At 42.4% G+C, this 12,373-nt stretch overlaps 1 protein-coding gene across 24 annotated transcripts in view; it reads left to right on the top strand.

Annotated features, from left to right (window-relative positions):
• Positions 1-12,373, top strand: part of Snap91 (synaptosome associated protein 91) — a 106,680-nt gene that overhangs the window by 81,474 nt on the left and 12,833 nt on the right. For 11 of the 24 annotated variants that reach the window (XM_087563620.1, XM_087563612.1, XM_087563605.1 and 8 more), the window contains 6 exons: positions 46-123; positions 288-359; positions 715-798; positions 2,133-2,216; positions 8,609-8,743; positions 10,344-10,478. In XM_087563620.1, coding sequence (XP_087419746.1) covers positions 46-123; positions 288-359; positions 715-798; positions 2,133-2,216; positions 8,609-8,743; positions 10,344-10,478 — 588 coding nt within the window. 24 annotated transcript variants of the gene reach the window in all.

The following is a 12,373-nucleotide window of genomic DNA, read 5'->3' as shown; positions in this document are numbered from 1 at the left end:
CTTGACTTTCGGACTGAGCGAAGGCCTGTGTGTTCTTGGTCTTAGATTTGTTTGATTCTGCTCCTGAAGTTGCTGCGGCATCTAAGCCGGACGTGGCTCCTAGCATAGACCTGTTTGGCACAGGTAAAGCAAAGCAACGGTTTTCTTCAACTCTCTTTATGTAGAATGTGTCCCTGGTGACACCCTTTCTGGTTGCTGCAATTAATGCTTTGGTTAGACGTGTGGCTCTGATTTCAGCCTTCCTCTACTTACTTCTGCTTGGTTTTGGTTTCTTTCACTTTCGGAAGACGCTTTCTCCTCCCCACCACGAGGGGCCTCTCCGGTGCCTGAGAGTTCTCTCACTGCTGACCTCTTATCCGGTGAGTGCTTCTCCCAGGTCAAGCCTTCAGAGCGTCTCTGGAGGGTCGTGGGTGCGGGGAGCTCAGGTAGGGAAAGGTGATGTAATATCTTATAGGTTTGCCTTATGTGCTCCAAGACTAAACGAAGAACCTCATTCTCTAGCCCATCAGCAACTGGTAAAGGTTGATGTGTCAAATGTAAGGTTGTGTTTCCCACTAAATGGTCTACCATTGAAGGGCCAGTTTTTCATTTGCTTCCCTTAACTGTTTAGATTTTTCCTCTCTCTTTCTGTAACTGAACTCTTGAGGCCATTGTCAGGGTCTGGGTTTCACTGTGCTGAGGATGACCGTCATGTTCCCCTGTTCTTCACTGCAGTGGACGCGTTTGCAGCGCCGTCGCCTGCATCCACTGCCTCTCCTGCAAAGGCGGAGTCCTCGGGTGTCATAGACCTTTTTGGGGGTGCGTATCACTCCTCTCTCAGCACTTACGTCACTGGAGTCTTTTTTTTGTTGTTCTGAGTGGACCCTCTTCTTTCATTCTAATTCATTTTGCTTCTTTTGACCATTCAGTTGCTTTTGTTTCTCACATGTGAACTTGTGTTGTGCCAACCTTTCCCATCTCTGTGCCGCCATCACGGCCATCCTCCCAGCTCCTCACAGCTTTCAGTGCATGGTCTAACAAAGCCAAAGCATTCTCCATGTGACGTCTTCTTGTTTTCAGCCTTTCGTTCATCCTAGGTTTTAATCACCTGTTTAGAGTCCCTCTCCACTGCCTACTCTAAGATCCTGACCTACTGGTTACATTAACACTCTCAAGCCCTTCAAAACAACATAAACATTAACTAGGTAATTCAGAATTGAAAACAAGCCAGTTAGATGCCAGCCTACATAGTGCCGTGGATTTATGTCCATTGGACTTGGTGTTTTTTAAATCTTTACAGAGCACTTGGAGATTTTCTTAAGTGTATTCTTTCTCTTCCTTTTACTTGAAAAGAGAAAGGTACATTATTTATATCGATTGGTTATCTGTATGCCTATCTGCGGGCTGAAGTTCCTTGTTAGCAGTAAGCTTGCAGGAAAGACAGGTCTGAACTGAGTCCTGAGTATCCATAAATGTGAGTGTCTTTGGGCTAGAGCATCATCTCTGCATATTGTACCCTCATGGATCATCTACTGTCACTGACGCATCCTGGTACACACCGTGCCTCACATATGAGGGTACAAAGAAGTCACAGATGCTGGCCGACCTCCTGAAAGTGCTCAGACACTGAAGTCAGACGCATAGGTACAGGGAGTGTGGCTGCACTGAGCACATGAGATGTGTAGAAGCTTGAATGGGAAGCGACAAATTCTGTTTCACCTTCGCTTAAAAAAATCTCAATCCTGTTTTTAATGAATGATGGGTTCTAGTTTGAAATATTTATTCATTTAAAAAGTCTATGTCTTAATCATTTAGGGAGGCACATTAAACATTCTAGACCTCTCTTGAGAGGCTAAACTCTAGAGCAGAGCACTGTGTCGCACACCTGTAATCCCTGCTCTTGGGGAGGCTCCCAGTGCAAACAGAAACTATATATTATATATATTTATATATCTGAGTTAGACTATAAGATAGGACAAGCTGCTTAGAGCCTGAGTTAGGGCACCTAGTCATTTCACATTCCCAGGAGGCGGGCTCTCCATACAGAATGCCACCTATGTGCATGTCTCTGTGTGTGTGTGTCACACTTGGCTTGCTTGGTCACTCACTGTTTGACCCTCTTACTTTCTTGCTGCACGATGGATAATGGATAGATGCGTTTGGAAGTAGTGCTTCTGAAACCCAGCCAGCACCACAGGCTGTTTCTAGTTCATCAGCATCGGCAGATCTACTGGCTGGTAATTGATCCCATTAAAATGGCATTTCGTAAAAGCTAAGTTTGGATGTAGTTTTATATGTAATAGATGCTGCATAAATTGCAAGATCTTTTTAAATTTTCCTTTCAAGGCATAAAATTGAAGGATACAGCATTAAGTAACAGGAGGTTTATTACGTCCTAGATTTTATTAAACTAGTCTTAACTGGTATGTGTCTAAGCCGCCCCTGTTGATACGCCCCATCTTACTTTCAGTTAGCATGTTTGTTTTTATTTGTCAAAAAGGTAATATGCTTTGTGTAGCAATTCTGTCATATAATGAAGGCTTATGAATTTTGGAAGGAATCTGTAGTAAACTATGCTGTAATATTTGGTGATTGGTTTTATAATATGTGTGTCACTGTAGAAGAGACCATTATAGATTTTTCCCATTGAATTGAAATGTTGTGACATACATCATGGACTTTTTGACAAGCTGCTTTTCTTTCTGTCTGAAAACACGCACAGGACATTCTCCGCTTTCTAGGAACTAGGTGGTCAGATGGCCAGGATCGATGCTCATTACTGAGACAGTAGGGACTGCTTAAAAGAACTGCTTGAGGACCCAGTTAAAACCAAGCATGAGGTCAAGACAGCATCAGACTTAGAAAGTGGCCACCTGGAAGACTCCAGCAAAGGCTTAGACCCAGCCTAACTCGGGAACAGCTTCCAGTGTACCCCCAGTCACTAGAGGGGATAGATTTTGTTCCTTGGGGTGGAGTTAATTAATGTGAGCCTCCTGAGCACCTGGAAGCCCCCAATCTAGGCTCCCTCAGTTTAAATACCCCAACAGCCATGTGCCCTTAAAGAGTAACTGGTTTCCACCAAGTGTGGCCATCGTTTACAACCTAAAAGCAGTTTAAAGCAGGCTGGGGAGCCTGCCAGCGTTCTCAGACTTGTGATAGATAAAGATGGGGTCTACGTGCCCCCTCTGCAACCCCCACCACTAATGCTGTAGAAAAGTCCCCCGTGGTCATATCTTTTCATCCTGGAACAAGAGGGAGTAGAGGCACCCCTACCTTCTTTCTATCAGTGATTCTGTCTGGTGGCTTCAGTTTCTCCAACGGGGGTAGCTCTTTCACAGGGCTCTTTTATGCACTCTGTGGCTCCTTGATCCAGTCGGGTACTCCTGTTTGCCAACTCTTGTCACTTTGATGTTGCTTTGTCTTCTGGAAGCTAAAATGTAGCATGAGGTGCGTACCTCACGCAACCCACCACTGCTGACGTGAGACAAGGCCTGCCAGACTGCCTGGCTTTCCCCTCAGCCTAGACACGTTCCAAAGGAGCTTCAGCTTGGCTAGACATCCTCAATCTCTTGTTAAAGCGATACATTCAATTCAGATTTTAAAGCCTGCCGAAAGGTTTTTACAGGCCACAGAAATAGCATAGTTTCAGGTTCCTTGGTGAAAATGATCCCGCTGGCTTTTAAATGAGATGATTGATTATAAATCATTAGCTCTGGAGTTATAGTTAAAATTAATTATATGGGCCATCTGAAGCATCCTAAGAAATCTTTCTTAGATATCTGCTGGCCTGCCATAGACCATACCGGTCACAGCACTGTTTAAATCTGCTAAGCAGAGGCTGGCACAAGGCCACACTGTCTGTTCTAGTGTTCTTAGTCCACTGTGCCTCCCTGAGCCCTCCAGGGCCAGAACCTGAGAGAAGAACCTAAAAGAGCCTAGAACATTAGGACCTGGAGCAGAAGCCAGGGATCTTGGGAAAAGAAAGCCTTCAAAGTCAGCAGCTCGTGACAGAGCCAAGGGGTTTGGTCCTAGGGATGCCGCAGGATCTATGCCACCCCTGGAGAATGAAGGATCTCACCTGCAAAGTTCCTAAAAGGCTCACTTTGGGGACATGTCTCACACACAGAAAAAAGCACACAGTTGGCCTGTGCAGTCTAAAGTCTTACTAAAGTGAGCTAGAAAAGAGACTAGGGACAAAGGTTCTAATGTCTGTGCATTTTTAAACACGTGTTGTTGACTCCACTCTTCCCTTCCTTCGCCTGCCTTTTCTTGTGACTCTGGTAGGAAAAATTACGTGTAAACTTTTGTGTTTCTCTTGAACTCCTACTTAAATAACTTAATGCTCAATGCAGACAAGTTTACACGGATATTACAGTCTTCTTGGCATCAAAAACATTCCCTGTAAGTTAATTTGGTCATAGGAGACCTGATTTTCTTAGCACGGACAACACTTTTCACCTGATATCCTGAAATATGAACATTTAAATCACCTTTTAAACGTTTCTAAAATTTAATTTGAGAGGCCAGCCTTTTCCTGTTTTAATTGCAGGAAAGAATTTCTTAGGATTGCTTAACTATGACAGTGCTGGGAAATCACATTTCTAGTTTTGAAAATGTTATGGAATATCGACATAATTGCATCTTGTGATTGTTTCCAGTCCTCTCCACAAGTCAACGTCATATCTACAATTCAGCTAACAATGGTATCTGAGTTTATGTTGCCCAGTTATCTTTGCTTAATGCATATGAAACAGAACAAATATTGGGACGTGGCGTTATGGCTATTTTCAGAGCTTAGCACTTCACTTTGACTTGTGTTATTGTTTGCATAGAGACATAGCTATGAAGCCCACCACCTATATAAATAAATAAAGACCCTTTAAAAAATAAATAAATGAGTGTACCAGCAATTTCAGTGTTCAGGAAGCAGAAACACAGAGGTCGCCAACTAGTTTGAGGCCAGCCTATTTTCCTTAAGGGCATCCAGGGCTACGTAGTCAAGAAGTGTCTTAAACATACACATAAGTCTAGTAAAAGATACACACCCACAATGGTGCTCAGGTTAAAATTAGACTCGGAACCACAGAAAAGTTGCCTTTTGTGAAGAATTTTCTAGTTGTGATTATGATAAAACTATTTTATAAAGGATTAAAACAAGACAATACACGGATAACATTACAGTCAGATCAGACCACCCAGAGGAAATCTTGGTCATTGAAGTGAGGTGACTTGCCTCATACAACTAAGATTTCTTCTTTGCCTTCCTTTTTGTGTGGTCTTGGGGACCAAACTCACAGCTTCTTTCTTGCTAGCGGGTAGGCAGGCACTGTACCATCTCTTTGAAAAAGCACGTTTACATGGAGTGAAAGGCAATAAGTAGATGGTAACATGAAATGCTGAAATTATTTTTAAATATCCTAAGCCAACTGTTAAGAGGAACTTTAAAAACAAAAAGGAAATGTTACTGGAAATTCATGTGTATTCTAAAAGCAGAAAACTAAAGACTAAATGAAACGGGTAATTCCTTTTAAATTGCGGTACAGAAGCCAGTTATGTTTGACTCAGATTCAGATCCAGACTTGTCAAATCATAATCAATGGCAACACCAAATTGTTGATGACACACACATTAATCTTCATCTTCTACCATGTCCAGTGGTTCTCAACCTTCCTAGTGCTGCAACCCTTTAATACAGTTCCTCGTGTTGCAATGACCCAATCATAAAGTTATTTTCATTGCTATTTCATTACCACAATTTTGCTACTGTTATCATAAGGTAAATATTTTCGGAGATAAAAGTTTGCCAAAGGGTCATACCCAAGGTTGAGAAGCACTGATTTAAGCAAAAGTCTTAATTGCTTGGGGCGCATCTAGTTTAGTGAAACTAAAGAAAAGTCTGGAGCCAGGATAATGGCTCTGACCTCAAGCTTTCTCATTTGTTGAACCTCATGGGGCTTCTCTGAAGATAGAATAAATCCATGTATGGTTTATGTGGTATCTATCAGACATGGCCCTGGGCCACACATGACTGAATATAGCAAAGCCCAAAATCTTAAAGTTATTTTCCCCCATTTCTTGGGTAAGCCTATGATAGACATTGCTGGTTTTACAAGATCTAAAGTGACCAAATGCATGTGACGCAAATGGGTCAGAGGTTAGAACAGTGCCTCATGCTCAGGTGCCCCATCCCGGTGGGGCTGCCACGACTCACTTTTGTAGTGCAAACACTAATTAATAAATGGGATCGCTTTATCCACCTCTGAATGTGATCTTAGCTTCCAGTGAAGTTCGTTAGTGCCCAGCCCATAAGCCCTGTATGAACCTGCACAAACACCCCTTCCTGTGGAATCTACCAGACAATGTGACTCTTCAAAGTCACTTCCTACCATGGAATGAGAGAGGTGATATAGGTGACTCCTGGTACTTTGGAACCACTATTATCATTATTCTGGAGTTTACTGTTGCTTCCTGGGTGAGGTTTTAAGAAGCTAAGTCAAGGCCATCACCTCCAATCTCACCTGTAACTAGGGAGTAGGCCAGATGGCAGTTGCCTAAACTCCCAACCTGAGGTGTAATGTTTCAAAACTCATCACTAATTCAGCCCACACAGTCCCTAAAGCCAAAGCCATTGTATCCCAGACGTAATGATAATTCCATTTGCTTCAGAACATGATTAGTTGTCACTGACGGGAAGAATATGCTTTCTGTGGCAAATATGTTTTAAAGTTAATTCAGTGTTATTTAAATATTAAAATCGCCTAGCATGACCTATCTGACTTCGAGTAATAACTTTAAATAACTAACATTTTCCAGCAAATACAATTTTGTATACATATTCAAGGAAAGTCTAAACCCATGAGGTCTTAAATTTGTCACTTATGCTTTATAGGAACAACATTATTGCTTGCTGCTAGAAAGATGACCAAAGTTTGATGAAATTTCTTTAAAAAAAAGATAAATTGGTTTTTTGAATTGTAGCGTTAACGTTTGTCTGCCGTTTTATAAGCTCTTTGTGAACTGACGATGTGGCTAAATTTGAAAAACAGCATATGCAACAAATTGATTATAAGGAAGACTTCTAGGCATAGTGGTGCATACCTTTAATCCAGCACGAGAAACAGAGGCGAGCAAACCTCTGTGAGTGGGTCGGTCCTGTCTTCAGAGTGAGTTCCAGGCTTATCCAGGGCTATATAATGAGAGACTGTCTCAAAAAAAAGGAAGGAAGGAAGGAAGGAAGGAAGGAAGGAAGGAAGGAAGGAAGGAAAGAAAGAAACATCTGGTAAGAAATAATAATAATAAAGCCTTTTATAATAGAAAATTACCTAGTATCTTACTAAGTGATCACCAATCACCTTGCAGATTGTATATTTTTATACAGAAGCAACACGTAGACTTCCGCTTCTATTGCTTGAGAGACATGATCTGCCCCCAGAATTCAGAGAATAAATATTTAATTTGATATCTGATTGGTTTCCAGTAATCATCACTCGGGAAACATTAGCTTGCTGTTTCAGACACTGTGTTAAGGATCAGTAGAAAAGGCAGGGGAAAAGGCACACAGCTGCGGAACCTAGCAAGCCGTGTCTGGGGTTAGGTGTGGGGTATGCCGGGATGAAGGCATGGTGGGAGCAGGATACAGCTATGCCCCACATGCTGAGGACAGGGCTGTACAAGGAGGACGGAGTGTAGCCAGCAGCACTGGGTCATGGAATTCCTTCCAGAGACCAGTGGTATTAGGAGCTGTCGGCTTGGCTAGGTCCTGTTGCCGGGATGAGGAGCATCCAGATCAGAGCCAGACAGCGCTGGCTGCTCTACAAAGGAATCTAAAAATGATGGGGATTGGTGAAAGCTTTCACAGACAACTCTCAGCATTGTCTACTCGAATCGACCACCCTGTCTGTGCTGCAAAGAGAAGACCGGAAGGGATACCCACTACAGACTGGATATCCCCTTGGTGCCTGTTACCGGGAAACAGGGATGAGAGCCTACTTACCCTTTGTGGTGCCACAGGGCTAAAACGTGCAAACTAAAGATTTGATGGCCATTTGCATTTCATTAGGAGCCCCTGTGTGCAGCTAAACATGTAATTACCTATTACTGCCCTTGCAAAGTGTCAGTGTGATGAAGACTGATCTGAATTCTTCTTGGGGGGAGGGATTCAAGAAGGTAGCCTTACCTCCAAGTAACCTTAGCTTCCCGGAACTCACTCTGTAGATCAGGCTGGCCTTGAACTTACAGAGATCTACCTACCTCTGCCTCCCAGTTGCAGGGATTAAAGGAGTTCACCACTGCCCAGCGACTGATCTCAATTCTAACCCTTCTTTGCTCTCTGTATTTCCTCATTCCAGATTCCGATACCACAGGTTATAATAAGGTTCACTAACGTGTGTACATACATCATACTTAAGAGCATCAGTGCTGTCTTGATTCTGGCTAAGTTGGATCTGTCATTCATTCATGGTGGATGAACACACTTGAGAAGTGGCTTGCAAAACACGCCTCCTGGTTTCACTGATTGCTCCTCGAGCAGCCTTCCCACTTCAGTTCCTGTAGCTTTTTCTGACTGTTTTTAGGCCCTTTCCCTACCTTCAGCTGACATTTTTTTTTCTGGGACCTTCTTTTAAATCAGGATTTGGGGGTTCTTTCATGGCCCCTTCTACAACACCTGTGACTCCAGCTCAGAATAACCTGCTGCAACCCAATTTTGAGGCAGCTTTTGGAACAACGCCTTCGACTTCAAGCAGCAGCTCCTTCGACCCATCAGGTGAGGGCGCTGGCTGTTCAAACGCTCTTAACTTTCCGATAATGGCATCAACCTCCCAAGGTCAACGTGACTGTAGGAAGCTCTCAGGCAGACATTGTTAAACCTGGTTGGTGGCTCTCGTTAAATTTTCCAGGACAAGTTTGGTAGCTCTAAGAATAACCGCCTGTCCTTTCTCTTTCTGTTTTTGAATTTTAGCAAGAAAGCTCACCACACCACCCACTACTTTGCACAAGCTCACATGCACATGACTTAGCCATGTAAAGGGAGGACAAACACTCTGTAGCGAGCCTTTGACCAGTCTCTGAGTGTGTGGACACCCCGACACTCCCCGCTCCTGCTGTTGCTCACACCCTCCGAAGCTTGCATGGCCCTCCGTTTAATGAAGTTGAGACACAAATACTACCTCTGCTTCTAACCTCTCATCATGGCTGTCATTCTGTTTCTCTTCTCTCCCATTCTCCTCCTCTCATGCTGGCTCCTTCCTACAAATTTTCAATTGGTGAGTTTTTGGCAATTAACTGTGTTTCAGAAACACCCTAAATAGAACCCCTGCCTGAGAATCTGGTTGCTTCTGTTGCCAGTGCTGACTGGAATGCTGTCTCTCCCACCTTAGAATGACTGTGTAGTGGTGGTTATGGTAGATAATGCATAGTCTCTTACAAGAATGTAACAAGCTCCAAGTTCCTGTGCCAATAAGATATTAGTGATATCTTATGGAAATTCTAAGCCTGTACTTTGAAGAGTCTGTATTCTAGGAACTGAACAAGTGGTACTTGTCATCTGGGGATGAGGGACACACCCGTGGTAGCTCTTGAATCCTATCCTTAAAATCCTCTTTAATTTAAGTATGTCCATAAAGTATGACCCAAACCCAAACATTGCCATGAAAAGAAGGGAAAAATCAAAATTAACTACCTCTAAAATACGACCAACTGTCTTTCAGATACATATTCCTAGATCACTATTTTTACGCTATTTTTACATTTCATTGGACACTCAGGAGTTACATCTTTTGTCAATTACAAATTGTATTGAGAGTAAGCATCTTAGATTTTACAGTTTACTTCACATCACTACCTTTACAATAAAAAGTATTCGGTGGTTGTTTTTAATTAGACTCACAATGGCTACCACTTATTTAGCGCCTATACAGAGGATGCATTGTACTAAAGATATGGAAAAATATTCCTTTGTTTGGTCCTCATAATAAAGGCACATATTGTTGGTATTGTCCCCATTTACATCTGAGAAAATGGAAGTGTCAGATTCCCAATGCACAGAGCTAGTAAGGGGTGTGGCTGGGTTAGCGCCTGGCTCTGTGCTCTGTCTAGTACACTAGCTATGCAGCCTTCCTCCCCATCTTTCTCCACGCTCATTAACATTCCCGTGTATTTTGAGTCGACATAAGTAGACTTCCTTTTTGGTGCTCACAGTCACAAATTATATCAGTTGCGTTGTTTCTTTTACAAGAATGTACTTTCATGTGTTTCCATGGTTTCATTCAAGACTGTCCTTTGCATAGTGGCTCTCTCTCTGTGTCTCTCTTTGTTTCAAAACTTCTGAACCTGATCTGTTTGATTTTCAGTGTTTGATGGTTTAGGCGATCTTCTGATGCCAACCATGGCACCGTCCGGGCAGCCTGCCCCTGTCTCAATGGTCCCACCCAGTCCTGCAATGTCAGCCAGCAAAGGCCTTGGAAGTGACCTTGACTCGTCTCTGGCCAGCTTAGTAGGCAGTAAGTAGTCTGGTTTTATTTTCTTGAAGCATATATGAACTGGATTATTTTTGCTTTGTACCTTTTCATATTTGTCTCTCTGGTTTTGCTTACGGGTAAGTGTATTAAAGAATGGCCTTTCTTTAGAAAGTCATCACTTGTCATTGTCTTTGAAGAATACCCATGTCTCTTTTAATCTAAATTACAAAAAATCCAAGGAGCACACACACTGCATGCATAGGTAACCTACAAAGGCATTCTGTGTAAGCGCATAGCCAGCTGAAAGTAGAATTATCCTAAGTGTAACATATTTATAGTGTCGAATGTCATATTTTAAACAAGTACTTATTGATCAGGAGGTATTCTTCCAAGCACTAGAGACAATTCAGTGGATAGAACAGATAAAAATTCTATTCTCATGACCCTCGCAAAGGGCAGAGATGGAACAGTGAAACACTTAACATAATAAATTCTGCTTTATGTTACATCATGAACGCCAAGTGGGAGGAAGCCTCCCCAAGGGAAGGAGTGAGCTCCATAGCTGTTGGAAGAATGTTTCTAGGCAGAGGAAGCATTCAGCGCAGACTCGGGGAGAGATTGCCTAACGAATCCAAAGGACGTACAGAGATTAAAGCTGGAGCTGAGGAGATGGAGAGTTATTATGGACGCTGGCCTTGAATTAACTCTGAATTTTATTTTCTGCCAAGGCACATGGGTTTAACCTTTGTGGATGTCTTGCAAATTAGGCAATATCAAAGCTTAGCAGGTCATCTGTTCATACTTCTTTCTGTATCTTCCCATGTACATTTATTTCGCATTCGTTGTGATCTGAGCATCCATTAAAAAAAAAATGCCTTTGTGACACCCTGGAGACTGTTAAATTATCTCCTTCTTCTCAAAAACTATGTCACTGTGAGACGGCTTTGGGCGAATGTGTACTGTACCTATCCCCATGTCCTGACAGTCCCTCCAGCACACAACCTTCTTTTTTGTCAATCACTTGTGACCAACACCTATGCACTGCAGGAATAACTGATAAATCTTGAAAAGTATCTATGAATCTGAAGGCCTAGTTGGTTTTCCGATTTCAAAAGTTCTCTAAACCCACAGAAACTGAGCGAAGTGTTACTGACATGGCCGTGTACTGCACTGCAGGCAACAGAATAGAAGTGAGATCCTGGAACCAAGCCTTCATATCTGTTGTTGACAATGGGGCAAGAGCATTCGATAAGGGAAAGTCTTCAAATGTGTTCTGGTTCAGTAGTTAAGGGTGCTTCCTAGTCTTGTTACCAGAACCTACATCAGGTGCCTTGCAACCACTGTAACTTCAGCTCCAGGGGATCTAACACCTTCAAAACCTTATACTCGAATAATGTGAGAGACTCAGAAAAAGGAATAAAGTTAGACTTCATTATAGCATCAAAAAACCCTCAAAATGAATAAATATTATCTAAAACTATCAAACTCTCTGAAAATAACTTCATAGTGAATCTTGGTGAGCTTGAACTAGGCAATATCCTTTACATACAGTTCCTGAAACATAAGCAACAAAGGGCCCTGGAGAGATAGATGGTGTAATGGCTTAGAGCACTTGCTGTTCTTACAGTGGAGCAGAATTCCCAGCATGCATATGGTAACTCAAAACCGTCCATAGCTCCAGTTCCAGAGGCTCCGTTTTCCTTTAGGACCTCTGCAGGTACCAGGCACACATGTGGTACACATACAAACATGTAAGCAGAACACTACTACATGTAAAATGTAAAAGTCTAAAAAAACGTATCTAAGTAAAAAGACAACTTTCTAATGTGAATTTCTAGTCACAGACCTTAGAAAGAACTTCTATCCAGACTGTGCAAATAACTTCTGCAAACCCAAAACACAAGTAGGAATAATGCAGCTTAGAAACTGTCAAAGGA

This window comes from Rattus norvegicus, chromosome 8 (genome assembly GCF_021556685.1).
Source record: "Rattus norvegicus strain SHRSP/BbbUtx chromosome 8, alternate assembly SHRSP_T2T, whole genome shotgun sequence".
NCBI classification, from domain to species: Eukaryota; Metazoa; Chordata; class Mammalia; order Rodentia; family Muridae; genus Rattus; species Rattus norvegicus.
This window is presented reverse-complemented; position numbering and strand designations above follow the sequence as displayed.